Source organism: Thalassophryne amazonica, chromosome 10, assembly GCF_902500255.1.
Source record: "Thalassophryne amazonica chromosome 10, fThaAma1.1, whole genome shotgun sequence".
Classification (NCBI taxonomy): domain Eukaryota; kingdom Metazoa; phylum Chordata; class Actinopteri; order Batrachoidiformes; family Batrachoididae; genus Thalassophryne; species Thalassophryne amazonica.
This window is the reverse complement of record NC_047112.1, coordinates 99,767,181-99,787,241: the sequence shown is the minus strand read 5'-3', so window position 1 is coordinate 99,787,241 and position 20,061 is coordinate 99,767,181. Positions and strand designations below refer to the sequence as shown.

The 20,061-nt window shown below is 43.4% G+C and overlaps 1 protein-coding gene across 1 annotated transcript in view; it reads right to left on the bottom strand.

Moving 5' to 3' along the window:
* The window catches only part of slc9a7 (solute carrier family 9 member 7), a 152,597-nt gene that overhangs the window by 47,636 nt on the left and 84,900 nt on the right, over positions 1–20,061 (bottom strand). The window contains exons 11-12 of the mRNA XM_034180614.1: positions 18,360–18,471; positions 18,077–18,230 (exon numbers count right to left, since the gene is read on the bottom strand). Coding sequence (XP_034036505.1) covers positions 18,077–18,230; positions 18,360–18,471 — 266 coding nt within the window. The remainder of the gene's footprint in view (positions 1–18,076; positions 18,231–18,359; positions 18,472–20,061) is intronic.

The following is a 20,061-nucleotide window of genomic DNA, read 5'->3' as shown; positions in this document are numbered from 1 at the left end:
ATTAAAAGGCACTGCGCTGCGGTGGTTTGAATCATATTTATCTAATAGATTACAATTTGTTCATGTAAATGGGGAATCTTCTTCACAGACTAAGGTTAATTATGGAGTTCCACAAGGTTCTGTGCTAGGACCAATTTTATTCACTTTATACATGCTTCCCTTAGACAGTATTATTAGACAGCATTGCTTAAATTTTCATTGTTACGCAGATGATACCCAGCTTTATCTATCCATGAAGCCAGAGGACACACACCAATTAGCTAAACTGCAGGATTGTCTTACAGACATAAAGACATGGATGACCTCTAATTTCCTGCTTTTAAACTCAGATAAAACTGAAGTTATTGTACTTGGCCACACAAATCTTAGAAACATGGTGTCTAACCAGATCCTTACTCTGGATGGCATTACCCTGACCTCTAGTAATACTGTGAGAAATCTTGGAGTCATTTTTGATCAGGATATGTCATTCAATGCGCATATTAAACAAATATGTAGGACTGCTTTTTTGCATTTACGCATTATCTCTAAAAATAGAAAGGTCTTGTCTCAGAGTGATGCTGAAAAACTAATTCATGCATTTATTTCCTCTAGGCTGGACTATTGTAATTCATTATTATCAGGTTGTCCTAAAAGTTCCCTGAAAAGCCTTCAGTTAATTCAAAATGCTGCAGCTAGAGTACTAACGGGGACTAGAAGGAGAGAGCATATCTCACCCATATTGGCCTCTCTTCATTGGCTTCCTGTTAATTCTAGAATAGAATTTAAAATTCTTCTTCTTACTTATAAGGTTTTGAATAATCAGGTCCCATCTTATCTTAGGGACCTCATAGTACCATATCACCCCAATAGAGCGCTTCGCTCTCAGACTGCAGGCTTACTTGTAGTTCCTAGGGTTTGTAAGAGTAGAATGGGAGGCAGAGCCTTCAGCTTTCAGGCTCCTCTCCTGTGGAACCAGCTCCCAATTCAGATCAGGGAGACAGACACCCTCTCTACTTTTAAGATTAGGCTTAAAACTTTCCTTTTTGCTAAAGCTTATAGTTAGGGCTGGATCAGGTGACCCTGAACCATCCCTTAGTTATGCTGCTATAGACGTAGACTGCTGGGGGGTTCCCATGATGCACTGAGTGTTTCTTTCTCCTTTTGCTCTGTATGCACCACTCTGCATTTAATCATTAGTGATTGATCTCTGCTCCCCTCCACAGCATGTCTTTTCCTGGTTCTCTCCCTCAGCCCCAACCAGTCCCAGCAGAAGACTGCCCCTCCCTGAGCCTGGTTCTGCTGGAGGTTTCTTCCTGTTAAAAGGGAGTTTTTCCTTCCCACTGTCGCCAAGTGCTTGCTCACAGGGGGTCGTTTTGACCGTTGGGGTTTTTCCATAATTATTGTATGGCCTTGCCTTACAATATAAAGCGCCTTGGGGCAACTGTTTGTTGTGATTTGGCGCTATATAAATAAAATTGACTGATTGAAAAACTGACACTCTGAAAAAGCTCAGTGTTTCGGGGTGTGTCCTCTGTCTGTAAATTCAAGCCATCACTTTCGAATGAAAGCTCAGACGTTTCGTTTTTGGACGGAGCAGCTTCGCTTCCCTTTGTCAGTCATCGTGATGTTTCTGCTCATTCTAAAATGTACGTCACATGCTGAATAATATCGAGAAATGCCGAGTGAGACGTGTTCAGGAAATGCACCTGCTGATGCTCAGAGTGAGAGGAATCAAATACATCAGCAATCACTAATTATTAGCGCATGCATCCGGACAGACTTACAATCATGAGTACTTTTATGTTATCTTGCTAACTGGGACATTAAACACGTGTGACATGTCCTTTAACACTAGAACAGACCCAGCAATGCCTGAGCCACGAGCACAGACATTACATTAAAAAAGACACTGTTTCAGGTCCCACTTTAGTTATGCAGAAAAGTTAAATTAACTAAACATACTTTTATATGTCCCATCAGTTAAACTTAGTCCAGAACCATAGTAAAACTGAGGCCCAGAGTAATACTGATATAAACATTTTAGCTGTTAAAATTATTATTACTACTACTACTAGTGTGTTGCCCATGGAGATCCACGGGCTCTAGATTGGGTAGTGTTTATAAAATAGGTAGCTAACATTTTTCAAGGGTGGTAATAAATTAAGAAAAGTTTCTATAATGAGTTGGAATGACATGTGAGTCCAGAATTGAATTATCAACGTCCATTGTTCACTGTTTACTGATAGCTAATTTCGCCTTAACTGACGCCATACACATGCAGGCACACATACAGAGGGCACTTGGCTTTTAATATATAGACTCTCTCATTGCCCATGGGGATCCACAGGCTCTAGATTGGCTAGTGTTTATAAAATAGGTAGCTGACATTTTCAAGGGTGGTAATAAATTAAACAAAGCTTGTATAATGAGTTGGAATGGCATGTGAACCCAGAATGTTTTTAGAACCTTAGACATCAACAGTTTTTAGGAGAGGAACTCAACCCTTTTACAACCTCATTTCCAATGAAGTTGGAGCGTTATGTAAAATGCAAATAAAAACAGAATATAATGATTTGCAAATCCTCTTCAACCTATATTCAATTGAATACATCACAAAGACAAGATATTTAATGTTCAAACTGATAAACCTTATTGTTTTTGTGCAAATATTTGCCAATTTTGCCATTCTTGCTTGATGTACGACTTCAGCTGTTCAACAGTCCAGGGTCTCCATTGTCATATTTTGCGCTTCATAATGCACATGGCGACAGGTCTGGACTGCAGGCAGACCAGTCTAGTACCCACACTCTTTTACTACGAAGCCACGCTGTTTTAACACGTGCAGAATGTGGCTTGGCATTGTCTTGCTGATATAAACAGGGATGTCCCTGAAAAAGACGTTGCTTGCATGGCAGCATGTGCTGCTCCAAAACCTGGATGTACCTTTCAGCATTGATGGTGCCATCACAGATGCGCAAGCACAGCGCACTTTTCCACTTTGCGTCTGTCCATTTCAAATGAGCTCGGGCTCAGAGAAGGCGGCGGTATTTCTGGATGTTGATGTATGGCTTTCACTTTGCATGGTAGAGTTTTAACTTGCACTTGTAGATGTAGCGATGAACTGTGTTAACTGACAATGGTTTTCTGAAGTGTTCCTGGGTCCACGCGGTAAGATCCTAATGATGTCGGTTTTACATGCAGTGCCGCCTGAGGGATCGAAGGTCACGAGCATTCAATGTTGGTTTTTGGCCTTGCCGCTTACATGTAGAACGTTCTCCAGATTCTCTGAATTTTCTGATTATATTATGGACTGTAGATGATGGAATCCCTAAATTCCTTGCAATTTGAACGTTGACAAAACATTGTTCTTAAACTGCTGGACTATTTTTTCATGCAGTTGTTCACAAAGTGGTGATCCTCGCCCCATCTTTGCTTGTGAACGGCTGAGACTTTTGGGGATGCTCCTTTTATACACAATCAGAATGTCCTCAGTTCCCAAACGCTTACTGAATGTTGTTAGAAGGAAAGATGAAGTAACACAGTGGTAAACATACCACTGTCCCAGCTTTTTTGAAACCTGTTGCAGGCATCAATTTCAAAATGAGCAAATATTTGCACAAAAACAATAAAGTTTATCAGTTTGAACATTAATATCTTGTCTTTGTCGTGTATTCAGTTGAATATAGGTTGAAGAGGATTTGAAAATCATTGTATTCTGTTTTTATTTACATTTTACACAATGTCCCAACTTCATTGGAATTGAGGTTGTATTTCCTGTTAATTATGTAATTTTTAAACATTAATTTACTGTCTTAATGTATTTATAAATTGTTTAGGTTCTTGTCATTATATACACACACTATTATTATCATCATCAGTATTATTATTATTATCATTATTATTATTATTATAACTTCTATTTTGACATTTGATTTTTAAATGGCCCACAATGGAAAGAAGTGATTTCACTTTCTTGTGTCATCCATGTATTCTTAACGTATTTACAATTACATTATGAAAAAATTACCAAATAAAATCATGCACACACTAACTCACGCATGCTTTTAAGATGATTTACTGCCCCCTGCTGAAATGGTGTATTAGTCCAGAATGCAATTAGCAAAGTTAGCTAATAGCTATAATTTCTTCAAAAATATTATTCCTATCAATGTTCCATTTTGGTGCTGTTCAATGTTGACCCAAAATACATACGCGTACCAAAGTGCAAATATCAGCTGTCTCCAATCACACGTACGTAGACTTTTTTTGTGTTTTCTGCATTCTGCTGCCAGCAGGTGCTTTTAATTTTTACACACGTATAAACAGAGACGGTGGCAGAGACACCAAAAGCAATACTCTTTGCACTCCCTGGTTACGACAACATGACACTTAACTAAACTTAACCAAATGAACTGCAAAACACAATAAATTAAAAACACTGTTAAACTAACATTAACCACAATAACATTTAAAACTCCAAATCCCCTATCTCCCATGGCGAATTACAGCACAATGTCCATTTTTAATGGTTTGTTAAAATGGCTCATTTCTCCAAAAAATATTGGCTCTATCAACTTTCCATTTTCGCAGCATTCATCCTTGACCCAAAATACATAAGCATACCAAACGGAAACCAGTTTCTGCGTTATCAGTCATACACGCACACACAGTGGCCCCTCGACTATTATAATATAGAATGATAATAATAATAATATGAAAAATGTCTTCAAAAGTGGACCTTGCCACCCTCTGGAAGAGATTACAGGTGTATTTTGGGGGAGGAAAAAAAAAAAAAAAAAAGAGTTTGTTGTTTATGCATCACAGGTCTGAAGTGAAACTGTGTGTTTAGTTTAACAAACAGCAAAAATAACAAAAACACACAATTTTATTAAATGATCTCATTTGATCAAAAGCATTTTCATTTTAAAATCTGCTACTTGAACATTAAAACCAAACATTTTTTTCACTGGTGTAGATGCTCAAGAAAGAGGTCTGTGGTTGTGTTTAACCAATGATCGCATAGGCCTTTCATGCAAAATTGTGCCAGAAATCCACCCCACACACACATTCCAGATACATTAGTTTGTGGTCCTATGGGACTAGTTTAGGTGGTAGAATATTCAAGGGCCTTTCACACCAGACAAGCAAAGTGGCATACACTGCTCTGAAACCATTTTCAAAGGCAAGCCCTGCGTAGAAAGTATCTCCTCACAGCAGGCTGACCTCCGCCACAAATGGCACCGTTTCTTCTGCTTTTACTGTTCCTTTGCTGTTCTTCATTTGCAGACCTAGTGGTAACACCCAATCCCTCCTACACCCATACACCGTCACAAACACAGTGATTTTTGGACTTGTTCAGCAGTCAAAACATGGTAACGTAGAAAACCCCTACTCTCTTTGCATGACTGTAGGCAGCAAAATGCCACATTTGTTGCGTCTGTTGTGAAAAACCCTTCAGACTGATCCCATAGGAACCATAAGGGGTTAGTGTTTTACAGTTATGGCAAAATTTAAATAATTTCTGTGGGAAATATTGATGGTAGTTCAAAGTTCCAACTCCATTAGCTTGTGGTCCAGTGGGATTAGTTTATTTGGTTGAGGGGAGACATCGGACTCAACCACACATGAGCTTTGCTGGTGATCTTCAATTAGTGAAGCTGAAAAGGGGAACTTTGATGATTCAGCTGTCAGTCTTCTATTTATAACCTTCCTGTTTTGCAGATATTTTTTTTAAAGGTTCACCTCTCTGTAGAGTGGCTATCGTGGAATGTTTTACCTGGTTTGTTCGTCACACTTCCCTATGAAATTCTGGTGGACATTTCACAGAGAAAGTTATCTTCATTCACTACAGTGACACATTTGATGGTGCAAAAAACCTCCCTTTTTTAAAAGTTACATACTAAACCCTACACCAGAAAAAAAAACAGAAGTGCCAGTAAAAACAAAAAGTTCCATCTGAAGCAACTGCATGCTTTCCCAACACCACTGAAAATTCACACACGACTCCTGACGTACTCCCACAACCCATACTGATGTTGCTCAGGCTGTATTGCGTTGATGTCGACAACTCTGTCCCATCTCAAACACAAACTTTACTTTAAAGAGCAACAGCTTTTTTTTTTTTTTTTGTAGAGAAATAAAGTTTCTCCATCGTCACAGCTGACATAAGACGTGCAAATCGTTGAGGCTCCCTAATTCGCTAGCATGTCAAGATGTGGGTTAGATGACAGATTAACCAGATAATCCTGACTACTCGGAGGAAATGGCCACACTCTCAGCCAAATGCTACGCGATCGTCTAATCCAACAGAAACCCAGAGATATTAAAAGGAAGAATTAATCTGACAGTCTTCATCATTCCTACAGACACACCACACCAACATCTAATCTGCACTGCTAAAATAATCCATCCTGAAAATGCACATAGTACTAAAAAAATGAAGTTTTCTGATTCCATCAAAACCTGAAATGTTCTAGATTAGAGTTGCGAGATTAGTTGCTGAACTCCTGCAACAATATGCATACTTTTTTTTTTTAAATCCTCTGATGCCCAGATGCAGCTCTGCACCCAAATTAAACTGTGTTAATTTCTATCAATTTTCTCTTTCTTTCATCTTAATGGACTCAGAATGATTCAATCAACAGTCCCCCGCCCCCCCCCACCCCAACCCACATTTTTTTATTTTTATCACACGCACAGAAACGCTACGTCTGCAAAATTAATCACACAAACATTGATTTTTATTAAATTTGGAGATTTTTGTTTTTGATAGAGGACAAAAATAATATTAATTTGGTGATGATTCAAAGAAGAATGGTGGATGAACCACAACAACAACAAAGGCTGTTAACATCCTGGCTGTCCCAGTGACCATCTGCAGGTTTAATGTTAGAAATTGGAAAACAAATGAAATCAAAATGCTTAATTGAAAACAAATAAATAAATAAATAAATCACCATGTGCAGAATGCATCATCCAAAGACAGATGTTGACAGACTATCTGACAAGAAAATCTAGTGGCAGAGGCCGATTGAGATGTTTCTTGAGAATGTGTGAAGTTTTGACTCACTGGGTGCAAATGTTGGTTTCTTAGAAGGCCTTGTCCACACTGAAACAGAACTTCCCCTATGCAATCTTTTTCTTTGTCATTTTCAAAAATTGTTCTACTCAAGAAATGTCTCTGTTCTCACAGATCCTGTGAAACCGCTTGAAAATGCTGTAGTGCATATGCCAGGCCTGTATGTAGCGCTGTAATGCTTCAAAAAAAAAAAAAGAAAAAAAAATCAATGTAGCAACAGAAGCAGGTGCCACCATAGACAATCCCACAATAGACAGGTATTTTGGTCACGTGACCTGGAGCGCTGAGCTAGGGCCAAGGCAAAGACTCCTTCCTCCCGTGCTGGATTGCAGTTTCCAGTTGGCCGTGTCCACCGTCTGCTGAGGAAGGGCAACTATACGGAGCCGAACCCCCCTTTACCTGACAGCTGTGCTCGAGTATCTGACCGCTGAGATCCTCGAGCTGGCTGGCAACGCTGCTCGGGACAATAAGAAGACTCGTATCATGAGCTCCTCGTCATTGCAGACAGCCAGCTGTAGGTGACAGGGAATGATATGAGAGCAGTGAGCCTTCGCCTTGGCCCTGGCTTTACCGCCTGTTTTGCCTCTTCCACTCATGATTTCGTTCTAATCCTTTGCTGTCAAAGCAGAGGAAAAAAAAAAAAAAGAAGAGAAATCAGCCAGTGAGTTGACTGATGACATGAGCTTTCTATTGACAGGAGCCCCACTTTATGCTCAATTCAAAGCCTTATAGCGAGAAAGGATCAACAGTTATGATAAATCTCACTTCAAAAATCGAATCTACGTATCTGAATTGACCTAAGCACAAGTTTTCACGTCTTAAATGTAAATAACGGCGGAGAAATCGGCCAGAGAATTGACAGTGATTGCAAGTGCAGAGCATGCATTTTTCACTGACAGCGCGAGACCTCTGCAGCAAGATGGCGGGGCCACGATCTGCTAGGGGCAGGCCTGTTGTATAGCTCAACCCTATCAAGTAAATCTGTGGGTGGCACACAGATTAAAGACTTCTAATCAGACCTGTTGCCAGGATTCATCATCACAGCTGAAAACTGTTCTCCACATGACATCTTTGTTTTGGAAGATGACATCTGAAAAATGCATTAATTCCTTATGATGGAAGTTACTTGCTAAGGGGTTTTTAACGTTTTTTTTTTTTAAAGTAGTCCCTCAGTGTCTGTCTGCTTGCGGTTCTCAGTCTGACCTGGAGGACACTGGTGCTTTGTCCCACCACCAACGAGAAGAAAAAAATAATACACCAAATTACAACATTAACAACATGATGTTATATCAACAGAACTGATTGTTTTAAACAAAACAAGTGTAACACGACATTCAACGACATCATGTTTGATGACGTCGTCACTGTACTGTCTGTAAGACCCTTTGGCTGTTCCCTTGTTTTCATTTGGGGTCGCAACAGCAGATCAACCTGCATGTTGATTTGGCACAATTTTTACCCCGGATGCCCTCCTTGATGCAACTTCATGGAGAAATGTGGCCGGGGTGGGGTCTGAACCAGGAATCTTGTGTACTGAAACCAAGTACACAAGATTAACACAAGTAGAGGCAAGCTCTTGCTTGCCTCTACTGGTGGTTGGCTCTCACTGCGGTATTGTATCACTTCCTGTTCCGGAGCACAGCGGTGTTTTTCTGTATCTGTTAGCTGTTTAATCTGCGCAGTTAGATTGATCTAGTTATCTAGATTACGATTTGTTTCCCAGTGTAATCTTTACGTGCCTTAACTAAAGCACTCCTTCTGCTGAATCACCTCTAAATTATTTACACATTATTCACTTTGCGTGTTTTTAGGAATCCGCTAGCTTAGCGTAGCTACTAGCTCTTAGCCGATTTAGCATGGCGGCTTCTCCTGTCTCTCCGCACTTTTCTGCTCTGGGTGTGAAATGTTTAGTTATTCCCGGCCTCCTTTAGCAGTAATGGTACTTGTAATAAGTGTAGCTTATTCGTAGCTTTGGAGGCCAGGCTGGGCGAATTGGAGACCTCGGCTCCGCACCGTGGAAAATTCTACAGCTAGCAAGGCCCCTGTAGTCGGTGCGGACCAAGGTAGCTTAGCCGCCGTTAGTTACCACCTGGCAGATCCCGAGCAGCCGGGAAAGCAGGCCGACTGGGTGACTGTGAGGAGGAAGCGTAGCCCTAAACAGAAGCCCCGTGTACACCGCCAACCCGTTCACATCTCTAACCGTTTTTTCCCACTCGACGACACACCCGCCGAGGATCAAACTCTGGTTATTGGGACTCTGTTTTTGAGAAATGTGAAGTTAGCGACACCAGCACCATAGTCAATTGTCTTCCGGGGGCCAGAGCAGGCGACATTGAAGGAAATTTGAAACTGCTGGCTAAGGCTAAGCGTTAAATTTGGTAAGATTGTAATTCACGTCGGCAGTAAGACACCCGGTTACGCCAATCGGAGGTCACTAAAATTAACATTAAATCGGTGTGTAACTTTGCAAAAACAGTGTCGGACTCTGTAGTTTTCTCTGGGCCCCTCCCCAATCGGACCGGGAGTGACATGTTTAGCCGCATGTTCTCCCTGAATTGCTGGCTGTCTGAGTGGTGTCCAAAAAATGAGGTGGGCTTCATAGATAATTGGCAAAGCTTCTGGGGAAAACCTGGTCTTGTAGGAGAGACGGCATCCATCCCCACTTTGGATGGAGCAGCTCTCATTTCTAGAAATCTGGCCAATTTTCTTAAATCCTCCAAACCGTGACTATCCAGGGTTGGGACCAGGAAGCAGAGTTGTAGTCTTACACACCTCTCTGCAGCTTCTCTCCCCTGCATCCCCTCATTACCCCATCCCGTAGAGACGGTGCCTGCTCCCAGACTACCATAACCAGCAAAAATCTATTTACGATAAAAATTCAAAAAGAAAAAATACTATAGCACCTTCAACTGCACCACAGACTAAAACAGTTAATGTGGTCTAATTAAACATAGGTCTCTCTCTTCTAAGTCCCTGTTGGTAATGATATAATAATTGATCAACATATTGATTTATTCTGCTAACAGAAACTGGTTACAGCAGGATGAATATGTTAGTTAAATGAGTCAACACCCCGAGTCACACTAACTGTCAGAATGCTCGTAGCACGGGCCGGGGTGGAGGATAGCAGCAATCTTCCATTCCAGCTTATTAATTAATCCAAAACCCAGACAGAGCTTTAATTCATTTGAAAGCTTGTCTCTTAGTCTTGTCCATCAAATTGGAAGTCCCAAAACCAGTTTATTTGTTATTAATCTATCGTCCACCTGGTCGTTACTGTGAGTTCTCTCTGTGAATTTTCAGACCTTTGTCTGACTAGTGCTTAGCTCAGATAAGATAATTATAGTGGGCGATTTTAACATCCACACAGATGCTGAGAATGACAGCCTCAACACTGCATTTAATCTATTATTAGACTCTATTGGCTTTGCTCAAAAGTAAATGAGTCCACCCACCACTTTAATCATATCTTAGATCTTGTTCTGACTTATGGTATGGAAATAGAAGACTTAACAGTATTCCCTGAAAACTCCCTTCTGTCTGATCATTTCTTAATAACATTTACATTTACTCTGATGGACTACCCAGCAGTGGGGAATAAGTTTCATTACACTAGAAGTCTTTCAGAAAGCGCTGTAACTAGGTTTAAGGATATGATTCCTTCTTTATGTTCTCTAATGCCATATACCAACACAGTGCAGAGTAGCTACCTAAACTCTGTAAGGGAGATAGAGTATCTCGTCAATAGTTTTACATCCTCATTGAAGACAACTTTGGATGCTGTAGCTCCTCTGAAAAAGAGAGCTTTAAATCAGAAGTGTCTGACTCCGTGGTATAACTCACAAACTCGTAGCTTAAAGCAGATAACCCGTAAGTTGGAGAGGAAATGGCGTCTCACTAATTTAGAAGATCTTCACTTAGCCTGGAAAAAGAGTCTGTTGCTCTATAAAAAAGCCCTCCGTAAAGCTAGGACATCTTTCTACTCATCACTAATTGAAGAAAATAAGAACAACCCCAGGTTTCTTTTCAGCACTGTAGCCAGGCTGACAAAGAGTCAGAGCTCTATTGAGCTGAGTATTCCATTAACTTTAACTAGTAATGACTTCATGACTTTCTTTGCTAACAAATTTTAACTATTAGAGAAAAATTACTCATAACCATCCCAAGACGTATCGTTATCTTGGCTGCTTTCAGTGATGCCGGTATTTGGTTAGACTCTTTCTCTCCGATTGTTCTGTCTGAGTTATCTCATTAGTTACTTCATCCAAACCATCAACATGTTTATTAGACCCCATTCCTACCAGGCTGCTCAAGGAAGCCCTACCATTATTTAATGCTTCGTCTTAAATATGATCAATCTATCTTTGTTAGTTGGCTATGTACCACAGGCTTTTAAGGTGGCAGTAATTAAACCATTACTTAAAAAAGCCATCACTTGACCCAGCTATCTTAGCTAATATAGGCCAATCTCCAACCTTCCTTTTCTCTCAAAAATTCTTGAAAGGGTAGTTGTAAAACAGCTAACTGATCATCTGCAGAGAATGGTCTATTTGAAGTGTTTCAGTCAGGTATTTAGAATTCATCATAGTACAGAAACAGCATTAGTGAAGGTTACAAATGATCTTCTTATGGCCTCGGACAGTGGACTCATCTCTGTGCTTGTTCTGTTAGACCTCAGTGCTGCTTTTGATACTGTTGACCATAAAATTTTATTACAGAGATTAGAGCATGCCATAGGTATTAAAGGCACTGCGCTGCGGTGGTTTGAATCGTATTTGTCTAATAGATTACAATTTGTTCATGTAAATGGGAATCTTCTTCACAGACTAAAGTTAATTATGGAGTTCCACAAGGTTTCTGTGCTAGGACCAATTTTATTTACTTATACATGCTTCCCTTAGGCAGTATTATTAGACGGTATTGCTTAAATTTTCATTGTTACGCAGATGATACCCAGCTTTATCTATCCATGAAGCCAGAGGACACACACCAATTAGCTAAACTGCAGGATTGTCTTACAGACATAAAGACATGGATGACCTCTAATTTCCTGCTTTTAAACTCAGATAAAACTGAAGTTATTGTACTTGGCCCCACAAATCTTAGAACATGGTGTCTAACCAGATCCTTACTCTGGATGGCATTACCCTGACCTCTAGTAATACTGTGAGAAATCTTGGAGTCATTTTGATCAGGATATGTCATTCAAAGCGCATATTAAACAAATAGTAGGACTGCTTTTTTGCATTTACGCAATATCTCTAAATCAGAAAGGTCTTGTCTCAGAGTGATGCTGAAAAACTAATTCATGCATTTATTTCCTCTAGGCTGGACTATGTAATTCATTATTATCAGGTTGTCCTAAAAGTTCCCTAAAAAGCCTTCAGTTAATTCAAAATGCTGCAGCTAGAGTACTGACGGGGACTAGAAGGAGAGAGCATATCTCACCCATATTGGCCTCTCTTCATTGGCTTCCTGTTAATTCTAGAATAGAATTTAAAATTCTTCTTCTTACTTATAAGGTTTTGAATAATCAGGTCCCATCTTATCTTAGGGACCTCGTAGTACCATATCACCCCATAGAGCGCTTCGCTCTCAGACTGCAGGCTTACTTGTAGTTCTAGGGTTTGTAAGAGTAGAATGGGAGGCAGAGCCTTCAGCTTCAGGCTCCTCTCCTGTGGAACAGCTCCCAATTCAGATCAGGGAGACAGACACCCTCTCTACTTTTAAGATTAGGCTTTAAAACTTTCTTTTTGCTAAAGCTTATAGTTAGGGCTGGATCAGGTGACCCTGAACCATCCCTTAGTTATGCTGCTATAGACGTAGACTGCTGGGGGGTTCCCATGATGCACTGTTTCTTTCTCTTTTTGCTCTGTATGCACCACTCTGCATTTAATCATTAGTGATCGATCTCTGCTCCCCTCCACAGCATGTCTTTTTCTGGTTCTCCTCCCTCAGCCCCAACCAGTCCCAGCAGAAGACTGCCCCTCCCTGAGCTGGTCTGCTGGAGGTTTCTTCCTGTTAAAAGGGAGTTTTTTCCTTCCCACTGTAGCCAAGTGCTTGCTCACAGGGGGTCGTTTTGACCGTTGGGGTTTTACATAATTATTGTATGGCCTTGCCTTACAATATAAAGCGCCTTGGGGCAACTGTTTGTTGTGATTTGGCGCTATATAAAAAAATTGATTGAATTGATTGAAGTGCACTAACCACTTGGTCACCACCCCTGCCGAGTGCTGTCTCTTTTAAGTTGCTGAAATGGTTCAGTTTTTGCTGCCGATATATGCATGAGTGGAACTGGAAAGAAGAGAAGTCTGCGTTGCCTAAAGAACTACACGAGGAACAGCAGTGGGGACGGATAAGCCAGTGACCCAGTGTCACTCCTGGCAATTAACCCTCAGAGAACAGGGCCTCTGGACAGCAACCAAATCACTGATGGTTTTGCTCTTAACCACAACAACAGGCGCATGGCGCTGTTAGGTGAAAGATTTTCTCTCTGCCTGCCGTTGGCATTTTTTCCTTGAGGCTATAGGCTACATGTGGAGGTCTGTGGATATTTGTATTGAACAGTAGCCTAGGTTTGTTTATGATTTTAATCATTCTGCATGTCATCAGTGATTGTCGCAGATCAGAACGTGGCTATGTGTGTGCACGCCCATGAATGTGGCAGAAGTGTAGCAGAGCACTGTCGTGACACAGGAGCCCTTATTTCATAGCACCCTCATAAAAATACCAAGTTACCCCATATCACCTGAAGAAAAAAATCCCCGGAGACACCACTGACGCTCTGTAGTTGTGCACTACATGCCATGGTCACCGTGAAGTACGAAGCTGCACCCGACAAACGCAGAAGAGTCTCCAAGGCTGGAAGATGCTCAAATGATGCACAGGTGATGCACCATGACCACCAAATGGACACACAATGATCATGGCTTTTGACAAGAGTTTTATGAATAAAACTGTTTTTAGAAAGTGCTGTTATAAAGCACAAAATTAGTTCCTTGTCAGTTGGTGTCCGCCAAGTTCATCAGAAAGTTGTGTACATGTTAAACACATTGAACGGAGATCAGGCAGCGAGCTTTGTCATACTTTTCCTGCGACTGATGGTTCATTCTGAGTGTCAATTCAGCACAAGCGGACATGCAGCAGAGCTCAACTGACACCAAAAGCATGAGTCATGTCAGACACGCTGGACTTGCAGCTGCTGAAGTAATCTGCTCCCTGATTACTGTCATGATGACAACTTGTAGCATTAATTAACTAACAAGCTGTCGACATGGCAGACAAAACGAGCTAAATATTAAATGAATCTTTTTTCCATATTTCTGTGCAGTGCACATTCAGCTTGGATTTTTTTGTCTGTTACACACACAAATGCGCACACACACACACGCACGCACGCACGCACGCACACACACACACACACACACACACACACACACACACTGCCATGTACCTGACAGCCAGCACCTGCATGAAAACACCTTGTGTGGAACATTTTAACATCTGAACAGGTACGTTAAGTTCACTGTGGATTCACCATCCATTCCATGATTTTGTACAAGTCAGAGTTTTTAATCACAGAGCGCTGTGTGGCACAACAGTCGAAAGAGGACAACGCAAGTTTTCTGAACCAGACAACAGTCATGTGAAGGAGAAACACATGCAAGATAAATCCAAAATCCCAATCTCTCTCGGTAGACAGCATCACATATGCATTGGAAGATATGCCAGGACTTTAATAGTAATGTCACTGAAAAACGGTATGATCACCATCTGGAAACACTCACAGAAACTAATGAAGCAATAATGTTGTGGAAAATGTACAGTCACACAAACAGTTGTAACAGCCAGTAAATCAAACATACTGATCAAGATCACAAAAATAAGACATGCCAAAAAACTGCAGTATCATCTGACAGAAATACTTTATGAAAGGTAGTTGATAAACTCTCAGCATAAGGAAACTGAAATAGCCCGAATGTGGAAGATACGAACAGAAACAGTTCCAGCTGTGAACAGCACGCCTATCGTTAAAAAGGGACTAGATGAATACGTAGAGAGGATTACAGACTCAAACTACTTTGAGGATCAAAAGATTAATCTTCTGGGACTGGCTCATATTTTCGTTGTCGCCCGGTATGGCGGAACCGGGGTCCCACCCTGGAGCCAGGCCTGGGGTTGGAGCTCACGCGCGAGCACCTGGTGGTCGGGCCTTAGCCCATGGGGCCCGGCCGGGCTCAGCCCGAAAGCGCAACGTGGGCCTGCCCTCCTGTGGGTTCACCACCTGCAGAGGGGGCCATGGGGGTCGGGTGCAGAGAGGATTGAGTGGCGGTCGAGGGCGGGTGGCCCAGCGGCCCGGTCCATGCTCACAGCCCCTGGCTGTTGGGACATGGAATGTCACCTCACTAGGGGGGAAGGAGCCTGAGCTTGTGCGGGAGGTTGAGAGATACCGACTAGAGATAGTCGGGCTCACCTCCACGCACAGCTTGGGCTCTGGTACCCAACTCCTGGAGAGGGGCTGGACACTTCATTTTTCTGGCGTTGCCCACAGGGAGAGGCAGAGAGCTGGGGTCGCATTGCTTATTGCTCCCCAGCTCAGTCGCCATGTGTTGGAGTTCACTCTGGTGAACGAGAGGGTCGCGCCCCTACGCCTTCAGGTCGGGGACAGGTCTCTCACCGTTGTCTCGGCCTACAGGCCGAGCAGCAGTGCAGAATACCCAACCGTCCTGGAGTCCGTGGGAGGGGTACTAGATAGCGCTCCGACTGGGGACTCCATTGTTCTCCTGGGGGATTTCAACGCCCACGTGGGCGGCAACAGTGAGACCTGTAGGGGGGTTATCGGGAAGCACGGCCTCTCTTCACTCGAGTGTCCAAGACACGTGGCCGAAGGTCAGATGATACAACTACAAAGTCGATCATCGATCTCCGGCTCAGGGTGTCCTGGTGCCACGTGCACTTATGGACACCCTTGTGCTCGAACATGGTGTTCGTGATGGACAAACTGTGACTAGCACAGAAGTCCAACAACTGAACACCACTCGGGTTCAGATCGGGGCAGAGCTGTCGACCAATCACCATCTGGTGGTGAGTTGGATCCGCTGGGAGGGGAGGAAGCCGGTCAGACCTGGCAGGCCCAAACGTATCGTGAGGGTCTGCTGGGAACGACTGGCAGAACCCTCTGTCAGCGAGGTCTTCAACTTCCACCTCCGGGAGAGCTTCTCCCAGATCCCGGGGGAGATGGAGACATGGAGTCCGAGTGGACCATGTTCTCCACCTCCATTGTCGATGCGGCCGCTCGTAGCTGTGGTCGCAAGGTCTCTGGTGCCTGTCGCGGCGGCAATCCCCGAACCCGGTGGTGGACACCGGAAGTAAGGGATGCCATCAAGCTGAAGAAGGAGTCCTACTTATCTTTGTTGGTAGGTGGGACTCCAGAGGCAGCTGACAGGTACTGCCAGGCCAAGCGTGCTGCAGCCCGTGCGGTCGCAGAGGCAAAAACTCGGGTCCGGGAGGAGTTCGGGGAGGCTATGGAGGAGGACTATCGGTTGACCTCGAAGAGATTCTGGAAAACCGTCCAACGCCTCAGGAGGCAGAAGCAGCTCTCCACCGGCACTGTTTACAGTGCGGGTGGGGAGCTGTTGACCCTGACTGGGGATGTTGTCGGGCGGTGGAAGGAGTACTTCGAGGATCTCCTCAATCCCATCATCACGTCTTCCGAAGAGGAAGCAGAGACTGGGGACTCAGAGGCGGACTCATCCATTACCCAGGCCGAAGTCACCGAGGTGGTCAGAAAGCTCCTCGGTGGCAAAGCTCCTGGGGTGGATGAAATCCGTCCCGAGTACCTTAAGTCTCTGGATGTTGTGGGACTGTCTTGGCTGACACACCTCTGCAACAACGGGCGGCTTTGCTTGAGCTGCTGCCCCGGCGATCAAAGCGGAAGAAAATGTATATGTATATATATATATATATATATATATATATATATATATATATATATATATGGGTGGGCAAAGTGCCACTCGGTCCAGGTTTGGATAGAGATACAGTTCTGGTAGTTATGGGTTTGAACTGAGCAATGCTCTCGTTTTTTCCTCTTTGTGGGTCTTTTGTATTTATATTATATTCAAATTAAAACCAGTGTTTTGTTAAAAACAATTTGTGTAAATTGGGAATTCTGTTATTAAAAACTAACATTTTAAAATCTAGCTGGTTAATGTCCTGTGTATAGTACTGATTCCTTCAAAGTCTAAATAAATCCTTTCATCAGAATCAGCATCTGACTGCCATCCACTATGTTACCATGACAATGGGTTCAAGGGAGATTTTGGTAGCACTAAACCTCAAGCACAAGTTTGTACTCTATCCGAGAGAGCATTACTCATATTATATTCTGTCTCTCTCTCTCACACACACACACACACACACACACACACACACACACACACACACACACACACACACACACACACACACACACACACACACACACACACACACACACACACACACACACACACACACACACACACACAATCCGCTTTAGCGTGACACACTGTAGTGCCTAATGCATTATAGTCAATTACATGGGGGGCGAGCAAATCACAGTCTGTATGACACAGAAATCACATCTCACTGTGAGACAGCTCATGGCATGGCAATCTAGTTATTTCAAAGCTGGCCTCAGTGTGGATTTAGCGTCACCTCAAGATTAAGAACAATCTGAATAAACAAAGCGGCAATGCAGAAAATGTTAAACTCAAGTGAGATTCTGCAGCACATTGTGTGGCATAAAATAGAGGGAACTCATTCAAATAGCAATGAATAAGTCACAGTGACTCAGAATGGAAGAACTGATGGGAAGTCGGCACCAACAGAGAATTATGGCACCATCTGCTGGACAAACCAGTCAGAAAGGACATGTAAAATTTCACATCAACTGGGAAATGAGTGCTTTGCTATTGAAAATGGTGATTATGAAAGTGCCACAACTGAAAGAACTGGTTACAGACTTTAGGTTACCTGATGTGTAGCCAGGATAGCATGGGCGTCGTCCCACCACCAAACACCCAGACCGTGAAGAAGACTATCAGCAGTGTCGTGGTGAACATCATCTGCCGGGCATAGGTGGCTGTATCCCTGATGGCCAACGCAAACGCCATCGCCCCACGTAGTCCTGCAGAGGATCAGTCAAAAATCAGAAGATATGCACAGGCTTAAGATTAAGATAAACTTTATTGATCTCACAGAGGAGAAATTCACAGGCTTGTGGGGAGGAGCAGAGAATTATGTCACACACACTCACCTGCAAACATCATCATGTGTTGGAAGTTTCCTTTGATTTTATTCTGACGACCAAGGTTGAGAAGGAGGGAGAGTGGATATATGTTGAAGGCTCTTCCAAGGAATATGGCAATCTGACAAATAAGGTGTAGTCAAGACAAATAAGATGCAAGAAATGGCAGCAAATTAGAGGACAAGGTCTTCCGACCTCACAGATGTCAAAATCCAGTTATCTCATTTTAGCATTCTCATTAAGAATGAACAAGACAGAACTTTTCAGATGGCCCGGGGTCAAGATTGTTCAAGATCCTGGACAATTTCTTATTGTCAACTTTTACATGCGAGAGGGCGAAATGGGCCGCATTTATACAGCACCTTCACTTTACAATGATGCCCAGGGAGCGCCCAGCCTCGGCCGCTTGTACCCACGATCTCGTTCTTTCGGTCATGAGCCAAATCTCATGACCATAGGTGAGGATCGGAACGTAGATCGTTCGGTAAATCGAGAGCTTTGGCCCCCTACTCAGCTCTCTCTTCACCACAACGGTCCGATACAGCGACCGCATCACTGCAGACGCTGCACCGATCTGTCTATCGATCTCACGCTCCATCCGTCCCTCACTCGTGAACAAGACCCTGAGATACTTTAAACTCCTCCACTTGAGGCAAGGACACTCCACCGACCTGAAGAGGGCAAAGCACCTTTTTCTGGTCGAGAACCATGCCTCGGATTTGGAGGTGCTGATTTCCATCCCGGATGCCTCACACTCGGCTGCAAACCGCCCCAGTGCACGCTGAAGGTCCTGATTTGACAAAGCCAACAGAACCACATCGTCCGCAAACAGCAGAGACGAGATTCTGTGGTTCCCAAACCAGACCCCCTCTACACCCTGGCTGCGCCTAGAAATTCTGTCCATAAAAATAATGAACAGAATTGGTGACAAAGGGCAGCCCTGGCGGAGGCCAACGTGCACTGGAAACAGGTTTGACTTACTACCGGCAATGCGAACCAAGCTCCTGCTGCGGTCGTACAGGGAATGGATAGCCCTTAGCAAAGGACCCCGGACCCCGTACTCCCGGAGCACTCCCCACAGGGTGCCCCGAGGGACACGGTCGAACACCTTCTCCAGATCCACAAAACACATGTGGACTGGTTGGGCAAACTCCCATGAACCCTCGAGCACCCGATGGAGCGTGCAGAGCTGGTCCAGTGTGCTGCGACCAGGACGAAAACCACACTGCTCCTCCTGAATCTGAGGTTCGACCATCGGTCGAATTCTCCTCTCCAGTACTCTGGAATAGACCTTACCAGGGAGGCTGAGGAGTGTGATCCCCCTATAGTTATACAACATCTGAGATTTTCAACTTAAAAGCATTAATAAAAGACACTGACACTCGGGGTGGGAGTCAGGGTGCTGCTGTGGAGGGTGGCTCCGGAGCCATCGGCTACTGCACCCTGCTGTAAAGGAAGTATTTGGGAACTCAACACCTGAAACCTCCCTGATTTAACTCAGAAAAAGCAGGTCAAAGTCAGCGCCCTCTGAACTCTGGAGAGTCTCAGTCTTTGCACTTCACCCAAATGAAGAACGGTCAAGTGGAACTAAACAAGTCCACTGGACCTGACTCAGTATTCTCTGAAACCCGCAAAACCAGTGGTTCTCAACCCAGTCCTCACGCACCACTTAGACTCCACATTTTCCATCTCTCTCTACTCTTCCACAACC